Here is a 10,683-nt window from a genome sequence, read left to right as displayed (position 1 = left end):
TTATTACAGTAAGTTAAAATTTAGAGACCAAAATGTCACGCTCCTTGTAGTTCGAGAACGAAAAGTATAATTTAGCTTGTTAATGAAACATAAAAGATCATTTTACAAGTAAAGTCAAAATTTCTATCTAGCTGAAGCCAAGTGCACACATTGGTGTCTCCCTTCTTTTGGGGGTGTTTGGTTTCATGGTTTGCTAAAAATGAGTCCTAAAAAAATGTCAATAAATTTTCTTTTTGGCTCATATATGAGAGACAATCTAATCAATCAATCAATCATAAGCACATATACTGTACGAACAGTAGATCGTAATCGCTAAGCAACTATCCCAAAAGTACGTGCTGATAGAAATGACGCATCCATCGCACTTAAAAGCTCAGCCATAGAGCTCGCGGGCTTCGACCTGAGTCAACCCACCTGGACGTTGGGTCTATTGTTGGGCCTCTTACCGTTAGGTCTCTTGTAAACTACACATCTACTTAACTTATTAGGCTCACTCAATACAACTTATTAATTTCTTGAGCCTATTGTCATGGAGCAGAAAGTTGGATCTATTTTAGCTCAATAATAAATAGCCAACATAAACTTTATAATAACCACTAATGGCCATGTCTCTTGCTTTTTGATTTGGCTCACAACAAAGTGGCATTTAAGCAAATGGTTTGGCTAGAACATTTGTCACAATAATTTGAACAATTTGCTACATAGTCTTATGAGAGAGTGTTCCTTGTCTCTCTATGAGATGCATCCCATGTAATTTCATAATGAAATAGTTTATTTAACACAAATGCTTCTCACCTATTAAATATTTACCTACGAATGATATTTCACTTATTTTTAATTAAGGGAGCTGATATTGTCAAAATAAATTTGAATATTACCAGAATAGACACATTATATTTAGTCGTGAATGAATATTTTTAGTTTGGCAATAGCAAAAAAATTGATTTGCCAATATCAATTTACTTAATTAGGGCTATGATTTGACATGATGGTTGAGTCGGAAATAAATGCATGTAAGCATCAAGCTAATGATTTGTTTGGATGGAGAATAACAAAAAGACGAAAAGAAAAGAAATTAGTTTCTCTTCTAATTTTTGGAGGGAGGAAAAGAAGAAAAAATATTTTTTTTCTCTCCATTTCTCTCCACTTTTATAAAGAAGAATTTCTTCTTCTTTTTTTTTCATTTCTTTTCTCTCCAAATTCCGATCTAAATGATGAGAAAAAGAATTTTTTTCTTGCTTAATTCTCTTCTTCTTTTCTCTCCGTCCAAGTGGAGTGTAAAAGGAAACAATTAAACTTTATCATAATTATTTTCTACACCTGAAAGTAAGGGTGTCAACAAGCTGAACACGAGCGGCCTAGGGTTGGCTTGTGTTCGTCTCATTTTATAAACAAGCTGAACACGAGCTGACTCGTTTAAGCATTGAACCAAAAAATTTAGCTCCGACCTTACGAACAACAAATTAACAAGATTAAAATATATATATATATATATATATATATATATATATATATATATTAATAATATAAATGTTAAATATATGTATTCGAACTGTTATCGAGCTGAACACAAGCCAGCTAACCCCAGGTCGTGTTCGGCTCGTTTAAACGAGCTAAAAATTTCGGCTCCTGTTCAGCTCGTTTATTAAATGGGCGATTTGTTCTCGAGCTTATTTCGAGTCGAACATGAGCTGGCTAGTTAACAGCAAGCTGGATTGCTACCCCTACCTAAGAGCCTATCCAATCTTCTTGTAGCTTGTTTGCAGAAGGATTTCAATTTGCAGAATAATTACAAACTCCGAATTAGAGCTTTTATTTTTGAGTGTCAGAACCACACTTCTCGTTTCTACCGCAGCAAAAGCTCAAAGCTTATTATAATACTCTTTATTATAAGTGAATACTAGTTAAAAGTAGAAGCAAAATCGAGCCAAAATATTTTATTGTTCTCTATGTCACTACAAAATAGAAGAATTTAGGAAAAAAAAATATTTCTCCATTTTTTTTGGAGCGCAGAAGTACCTTTATTATATTATAACCAAAAAAATATTTTACCAAAATAAATATAAAATTCCTTTTTCGTACTTTCTCATATACATAATATATTTTTTCGCAATTCCAAATAACTCTTAGAATATGTTTATCTCACCAAAAGTAAAAGAGAATGAAGCAGTTTTTAATCGTAAATACTTCTGTTATATGGTATACTGCAACTTCACCTTCAGTATAGTAGCTCAATTTTTTCAAAATAGCGTAATTAACTTCAGCCCACTGCAAGGGTCGAAATCAATTACGAAGAAAGAGTCAGTAAAATAATAATGAAATAACTAATATCGTACACTTTCAGCTTTTACGCTATTAACTTTCTACCAAACAAACAGTAAAACTATAGGAATTTTAGTTCCACAGCTATAAAAACAATCAGAAAAAAGAAAATAACTTTTACCTGAACTTTAATTCATCTAAAAAACTTCACTTTTGGCAAAACAGCCGGACCCAAATAGGGATTGAAATGGGAGGGATCTACAATCTCCTGCTCCTTTTCTTGTCTGGTCCGGGCGAACTTAAGGCAGATCAATTTTAGTCCTATTTTTGGCCCCCCCTTATCAATTTTAGGCAGAGTGGATCAGGACAGAAACATGAGCGGAGTTTGACGAATTTTTGACGATCGGGACCGATCAAAAGAAGAAAGAGGTTTTTTACTTCTCGCTTCATTTACTTCGCAGATCAAAATATATTTAAAGTGACTTACATTTTTTTTTTTATAATTTTAATTTTTATTTATCGTTTTATTGGAAGCGAATCAGGATAAGAGCTCCAGCAACCCGGATCTATTTGTCCCACATCCAAATCTTTTTCTAATTTTTTTTTTTAAGAAAATTTTTGTTGGCCCTTATCCTAATCCTGTGCTCCGTACGATGAATGACACGTGGCATTCATTGTACGACCCTCGTTCGCCTACCCGGACCCACCGCGCCCACCGATTTTATCCCGCTTTATTGGCCCTTTCGGGTAAATTGTAAGAGTAGTCCCTTTACTATCCTCATATTGCAATGTGGACTCTTTACTTTGCTCTTAAGTCTTCTAATTCTAAGGTTTTGCAGTTTAGTCCCTGATTATAAAAACACGCCACCCACGCAGATATGTTGGATTGAAACTAAGGATCCATATCAGAATAAAAATCGGAATAGGACCAAAATGAGAAATGGATTGATGATATCTCGTAATTTAATTATTGGGTTTAAAATAGTAAACAAAATCTGAATAATTGATCCTCATTATTATTGTTTTGTTAAAAAAAATATTTTATTGCTTTTAAATACGTATAAAATGGAATTTATAATTTTAAAACATGTAAATTTCAAATTTTAATCCATAATTCAAAACGTAAATTTGAATTCATTAATTTGAATTCCAAATTTAAAACTCACAAATTAAAATTTGAATTCAATTTTGAAATGAAAAATCAGAATTTAAAAAGTGAACTAAATTTAGACAACAGAGTTAACCTAAAATTAGCTTTTAACTATCTAGATTCGTAATTAAAATTTAAAAGCAAATTTGGATTGACAATTCAAACTTAAAATTTGACTCGAAATTTGATTTCACGATTCACGCTAAAATAATATGATTTAAATCAAAATTCAAACTAAAGTTTAAGTCAAATTTTTAAAAATATAATTAAATTCAAAAATAAAACCTATATTAGAATTCACATTTAAACTTAAAAAATCAAACCTCGGACTTAAGTTTAAATTCACAATTTGAATTCATAATAAATTTATGGCTAAATTATAAAAAAAAAATATGTAAATATCTGCTTTTTTTACTTTTTTTTTTCCTAACTTTTAAAATCTACATTTTGCTCCCTTAAAATCTCAAAAATATATTCGGGGGTACGACATTAATGGTGTTAGCAAAATGATCAAATTATCCTTACTTTTTATTTTAAAAAAATAATTTATTAATATATTTCTGTCATTTTAAAGAATATTTTCAGTACAAATAATAAAAATGGACAAAATAATAATAGAACAGTGACGAAGGAAGACTAAATGCAATAACTTAAAATGTTGAGGGGATAAAATATAGATTTTTAAAAATTAAGAAGAGAAAGTCAAAAAACGGGTATTTATAATATAAATTTTTACAATTTAACCCAATTTTTTTTAAAAAATAAACTCCTCTAACCATGTAAAATAACTAAGCTTCGAACTTGAAACCAGAGGTTCCGACCATCAATCCCTTAATCATCTGCACCAGATGCAGTGGATATTAAATTGCAAAATTTTAAAAATTGAAATATTTAAGCACAAAGATAAGGAGACTAGGGATATCAATGGATACGGATGCCTAAAATTTTATCCGAACTTGAACAGAGTGGATTTACCCAATGCTAAATGGATATAGTTTTGAATATAAATATCAAAAACAAAAATCCGTCGAATTTGGACTCGGGTGTGGATTTCGATTGTATCCGACCCGAACCCGAACTCGAACTCGAAATTATTTTACATTATATATATAATATATATAATTGTAATACATTTTGAAATATTGTAAAGAAAAATAATTGTTTCGGGTTTCAATCTTTGCGTTCGGACTTGAATTCGGATTTCAAACTTTTGGTCGGATTCGGATTTGAATATAAATTTTTAAAATCCCTCGAATTCGGGTTCGGGTTCGATCTTGGATTTGGTAGTCAGATTCGGATTCGGGTTTTTAAAAATTCACCCCGAATCCGACATCCCTAAAGTAGATCAAGTGCGATATCAGAATAGTACAGGGGCTACCATGCAAATTTACACCCCCTCCTTTCCCTTTCGATCACGAGCCGTTTGATTTCGACGGTCCAGCGTGCTTCTCTCGCTCGCGGATTTAGAAATTTTATTTATTTATTTATTTATTTATTTTATTTATTTATTTTTGGGTAAACTTTAAATATCCTTCTTCGTACTTTCTCATTTTAATACCCTATGGTTTAAAGTGTATCACGTTAGTATCGTGGTTTCATTTTTATTTTTTCGCCAATTTTTTCGTTAATATTTCGTTAAATTACATACAAAAAACTTCAAATAATCCACCTAGGTTTATCGAATATTTATTTTAGTACCTTTAACTTTAACTTTATCACTGATTTAACAAAAAAAAATAGTAGAATCCATAATAAAAAGATAAAAATAAAACCACATAATACTAAATTGATACATTTTAAACTACGGGCTATTAGAGTGATAAATGATAAAACCACAGGGGTGATATTTGAAATTTTCCCTTTATTTTTTATTAATTTTATTATTTTATTATTTTTATTATTACTAAATGTAAATCGTATCCTTCGCCTTTACTTGTCTCTCTCAATTTCCCCCCTCTTTATCCACTCCCCCCACGGCTACACCCCATTTTCCTCGGATTTTGCTACATTTTCGCTCGATTTTTGCGGTAAAGCTCGGATATTTCTACGACTTAGGCCATTTCGCAACTGGGGTTTTGATAGGAGGATCCGAGGTTGCGATTTGGTGGAGAATTTGGTACTCCACTTGGTATGGTATTGTATTGTTCCCATTTTTTGTGGTTTTTTTTTTTTTTTTGGTAATGTGGATGCGATGTTTGTTATGCGTTTTCTCAGATCTGGGTTAATTCGGTGGGGATTTGGATAAATTTGTCAAATCTGTGGTTAATTCGTGGGGTTTTGCAGTGTTTTGCTTAATTTAGGGATTTCGGTGTGACGGGCATTGCTTATTATGGATCCCATTAGTTTCTTAGTGAAATTTTGATCGAAGATCCAATGTTTAGTTTATTTATTTGCGCAATTGTGATAGGCATTGCTTATTGTTTGCATGGTACCTGCATTGTGCCAAAAATTCATTGTTTCGTAGAAAGAGGCAACTTCGTAATTGTGAAGTAGATGGATTAGTTGTTTTTGGGTACTACCCAAGATGATCTAAGTTTCATTTTCAAATCTTGTAATTGTTTTACAACGTAGGTGAAATTTCACTCTTGATTAAAATGTACTCCCTTAGATTTGCATCTTCCTAATTTAGTAGATTTGTTGTTTTTAATGTGTTTTACCGGACGAATTCGCGTTCCTTTATGCTCTTGTTTAATCAGGATGAAACTTTTCATCAAATTTTGATATGCAGGTTAATAATCCCTCTCAGTGGGCTTAATCAATACTTGGAGGATTCGGTCGTCGCTGTTAGAATTATAATTGGTGAATTCGAGGGATGGTATCGATAAATCTTGGTGTACTACACTATGTGTTGGACCACATATACGGGACTTTTCTTCACAGGACCAAATTGGGCACGCCATTTTTCTCGAAGGGTTGGGGAGGGAGCAAGCTCGATTTGTTGGAGAGGATGGTGAAGCAGCTTTTCCCGGAAGCTGAAACGCAGAATTGGCCGCCCAGCATTGTTAAGCCTGTGTGGAGAACGGTGTGGGAGACAAAGACCGCATGCTTGAGAGAGGGCGTCTTTAGGACTCCGTGCGACGAACAGCTAATCAATGCTTTGCCTCCCGAGAGTCGCAACGCGAGGGTGGCTCTGCTCGCACCTAAGTTCGTTCCGCCGCAGAAGATGGCTTGTGTGGTTCACCTTGCAGGTAATTTGTGTTCTTTTAGAAAATCATTACTGGCAGATCATTGGCGCTAACTATTAATCCGAAAAGTTCGAGCTGTTAGAAATACGCAACCAATTCACTTAAAGCGTATAGACACAATATCCACGGGTTTCGATTGTGACTCGACCCAACCAGCCTCACTCCATTTCGAACACGACTCGGTCCAACCTGACCTTCCGCCATTTCGAACACAACTCGGCCCAACCTGGCCTCTCACCATAAGGTAGGATGCTGGCCCTTTTAAACCAACAATTACTACTACTATTATTCCCAAATTAGAAGTTTTGGGTTTGAAATGGGAGTCATCATCTAGTTCGCCGCTAATTTTGTCTATGCCTAGAAGGGCAAAGTCGAAGCTCGTTCCAAATTATTCTTTTGCAATTCGTCATTTTTGTTCTTCTCGAAGTACAATATCTTTCACGATGTATTAGGTAAACCATTGTATTACTCTTTTGTAAAACTATTCCATCATTATATTGGATAATGTTGTTTTCATTTTGTTGCATGATATTATGAAAGATGAATATCTATGATGCCATAGCATATTCAAAGAAGTGCTTTTTTGATTTGTTGCATATCATTGCACTATGTTTTTTTTTTTTCTCATGTTTTGTGAAGTTATGCCTGTCAGTGAATGTGTTGAACCTTAATTCATTTGCATTTAACTACTGCTAAACATGGTATGATGCATGTGAGAACATGAAATTAGGAGTTAACATATTATATGCGCTAAATACTAATGGAGTCATATTTTTTATTCATGCACTCCCTTTTTCTCTTCTTTATAAGGAGAGAAAAAGGGCCTAGATGGAGTGCATTTGAAATGTATTTGCTGTACTGTGTTTGGTTTTTTCTGTTTTAATCCTTCGGACATTTCAGATTTTATTTTTTTTTAGTTACAAAAAAAAAAAAATGTGCTTTTATATTACAGGGACTGGTGATCACACTTTTGAGCGGAGGCTGCGGCTTGGTGGTCCACTTTTGAAAGAAAATATAGCAACTATGGTGCTTGAGAGGTGAGATTTGCGACAGAACTTTTGGAGCTTTTGTTGTGGTGGAAGGAAGAAATGAGCTTTTAGCCCCAATAGCAGAAGCTCAAATTTTGAAGTTTCTGCTTCTTTTGCGGCTTGAAGTTGTTGGAAAGCCTGTAATGATAATAAACTTTTAGTGTTTCTTTGAACAACTCTATTCAAACCACACTTTGACCGAAGCTCCAGCCAAGCCTAAAAGGCGTTAACTAACATATGACCAAGGCACCTTCGTTTCAAAATTTGTAGGTTCTGACCTATTTTCAAATATGTTGCAGCCCATTTTATGGAAACAGACGGCCCAGTTTGCAGCGAGGAGCGAAGCTTCGATGTGTGAGTGACTTGCTACTTTTAGGAAGAGTCACTATTGACGAATCCCGCAGTCTTTTGCATTGGTTAGAGGCTGAGGCTGGTTATGGCAAGACAGGCATATGTGGGCTCAGCATGGGTAATAACAACATGTAGATATTATCTAACCTTGCGGATGATTTTGTGCTTGTTATTGTCAATAGAGCCTGCAAATGCCCCTTTGTCATCTCATCTCAGCTCTTTTACACTTAAATGTTACCGTTTCGACGGGTTCTCTAAAATTTCACCAAAATAATCTTCAGTCTGATCTCCTCATTTCTTTTGAATGCAATTACGTATAAACCCATGCAAAAATCATCTGTTAGCATATATGTGCCCTTCGAAAACTTAATTTCTTACACTATCACTCTTGCTTACAAAAAAATGTATAAAACCAACATTGCAACAAAAATCGGATTCCTCCCGACGACATGATAGCGGCACTTTTTCAAGTAATTGAACTTTCAAGGGATGCATATGAAAATTCGGATTCGACAGGACCTTATATGGCAATAGATGATTCTTGATGTATATGCAAAACCCAATTATGTCCCAAAATAACTATTTACTTTGTGCATTGGCAATTAAAGTGCAAAAGATCATTCCTTTTTTCATTTTGGTTGTTGTAATTCTTTTCTAGGGGGCGTACATGCTGCTATGGTCGGATCCTTGCACCCTACTCCGATCGCTACGCTTCCGTTTCTTGCTCCGCATTCCGCCGTCGTGGCCTTCTGCGAAGGAGTCTTTCAGTATTGCACTGCTTGGGAAGCGTTGAGAGAGGATGCAGCGCAGAAGGCCGGGATGACTCTCGAGCAAGTTAGAGAGCGGTTGCGGTCGGTGCTGTCGTTGACTGACGTCACTCAATTCCCAGTACCCAAGAATCCTCATGCCGTAATTTTTGTTTCTGCTACAGTTAAGTTTCACTATCTCTTTCTTGCGTAGTTTATCCTAAACTTTCTCTCGCTTTTGCAACTTCTGAGGACAAACTCTTTTTGCTGGAGTGAAAATGTCGCTGTTTCTGCGGGCATTGTGGTCTCTGCAAGGATATTTTAGTCCAAAAATTTGCGAAAACAAGATGAGAGAACCCAAAAAATTCGCAAAACAACAAAAGAGTTGTTTTCTGTAAATTCAAATGGAAATGGCCTTTTGTTAAATGTTCAGAAGGAATCTAATCCGTACTTCCGAACGCCCGGATGTACTGTAGCCACCCGGATTGGATTTGGTGGTGATCTGACCATTGGCTCGACATGTGTTCAGTGACTTACAGGAGTTTCAGGTGCATGGTCCGGGCTCCCGAAAGTTTCCAGACAGATTAGCTGATTAGAATTGTCCATTGGGCTTGTATTTGCATCGTCACTTCCGCTCCTTTTATCCTAATAATCGGCAAATTTTCGAACTATTTACATGGAAGAGAAAAAAGTTTCGATGCTTTTTCGACCTTCCTATCTTACTTTTCACTTGAAGTCTCAGCACTTGGAAACAAAGCAGACTGTCGAAGATTGTTACAAATTTTGTTTATTTTACTGCATACTTTTGGTCTGTTACTGTCTGCTGCAGCATCTTTCATCAGAAAACTGACAGATTAGCTTGGATACATACATTGTTCTCATTATTTTCCTTCATTTATATTTGAATCAATATTTCCTCCACTTTTATTGCTTCAAAACAATATACTACAAACTTTTCTGTTCATTTTTAACAACTCCCTATATGAAAAGTCAATAAGCCGAATTCGATTCTTTTTTAGGACGACGGTTACATCCCGAAGCATTCGGTCTTGGAGCTCCAGCGAGCGTGGCCGGGCTCGGAAGTCCGGTGGGTCACCGGCGGCCACGTCTCGTCCTTCCTCCTTCACAACGACGCATTCCGCAAGGCGATCGTCGACGCCCTAAACCGGTTAGAGTGGAAGGAATCATTACTATAAACACCATTTTTGCCCTAAAGTGGCACACATACTCATTTGATTGCTCTGTAATTTGTTGTGTATTGATGTGTTGAAACTGTGCAATTGATGAAGTTCTAGAGGAAGCTGAAGGAGCTCGATAAGCTCGATCAAACCGTAATTCGCTGATTAGAATCGAAAAGTTGTAAATCAGATTTGTGAAATCAAAATCTATTTATAATAAAAGATTTTGAATTATGATTCTCAAGTCATAATATTGTTGATTTTTTTTTTTTTTTTTTTTTCAGTGAAATATGAACTTTTCCAAGTATTTATGTTTTGCTAGTTATTCATTTGCTACAATTGAGAAGGTTAGTGGGATTGGTTTTTAATCATTAATTTTACAATCCAGGAATGAATTTGATGAGTTTTGAAGAGTCTGGTGATCAAATTGATAAAAGGTAAAAATATATAGAACTTATCTGAACTAAGAACTATTTGAGTTGGCTACTCAACTTTTTAAAACTTTGATTTTTACTACTAAATTTTTTAATTTGTTTGATTTGAATCAGTCGGTGACACTTTGACTTCAGAATTTAAATGCGTTATTAATTTTTACAAGTTTAGTTAATGTACTTTATGCAATTTTTGCAATTATAAATTCATTATTAAAGTAATTAATTTAAATTTTAAAGTCAAAATGCCGTTAATCGACACAAATCAAATAAATTGAAAGATTTGGTAGTAAAATTAAATTTTTGAAAAATTGGGTGGTTGACTCAAAATGAGCCATAGCTCAAGTTATGT

General features: G+C 34.6%; 1 protein-coding gene across 2 annotated transcripts; it reads left to right on the top strand.

Annotated features, from left to right (window-relative positions):
• LOC109725108 (protein ABHD18) lies at nt 5,334–10,134 on the top strand. 2 transcript variants are annotated; one of them, XM_020254181.1, is made up of 6 exons: nt 5,334–5,540; nt 6,141–6,600; nt 7,550–7,634; nt 7,925–8,094; nt 8,635–8,906; nt 9,742–10,134. In XM_020254181.1, the coding sequence occupies exons 2-6, from the start codon at nt 6,225–6,227 to the stop codon at nt 9,916–9,918; spliced, it is 1,080 nt and encodes a 359-aa protein (XP_020109770.1). In that variant the 5' UTR covers nt 5,334–5,540; nt 6,141–6,224; the 3' UTR covers nt 9,919–10,134. The 2 variants fall into 2 exon arrangements, with proteins under 2 accessions (XP_020109770.1, XP_020109769.1); XM_020254180.1 differs by having other exon boundaries at nt 5,334–5,545.

Source organism: Ananas comosus, linkage group 19 (genome assembly GCF_001540865.1).
Source record: "Ananas comosus cultivar F153 linkage group 19, ASM154086v1, whole genome shotgun sequence".
In the NCBI taxonomy this organism is placed as follows: Eukaryota; Viridiplantae; Streptophyta; class Magnoliopsida; order Poales; family Bromeliaceae; genus Ananas; species Ananas comosus.
The sequence above is the reverse complement of the archived record's forward strand: the minus strand, read 5'-3'. Positions and strand labels throughout refer to the sequence as shown.

What these genes read in the sequence shown, in the direction of transcription:
- LOC109725108 (XM_020254181.1), top strand. Translation starts at nt 6,225, where the DNA reads ATGGTATCGATAAATCTTGGTGTACTACACTATGTGTTGGACCACATA. An exon ending in TTGTGTGGTTCACCTTGCAG is followed by an intron (nt 6,601 to 7,549) that starts GTAATTTGTGTT and finishes TTTATATTACAG; the next exon opens with GGACTGGTGATCACACTTTT. An exon ending in CATATGTGGGCTCAGCATGG is followed by an intron (nt 8,095 to 8,634) that starts GTAATAACAACA and finishes ATTCTTTTCTAG; the next exon opens with GGGGCGTACATGCTGCTATG.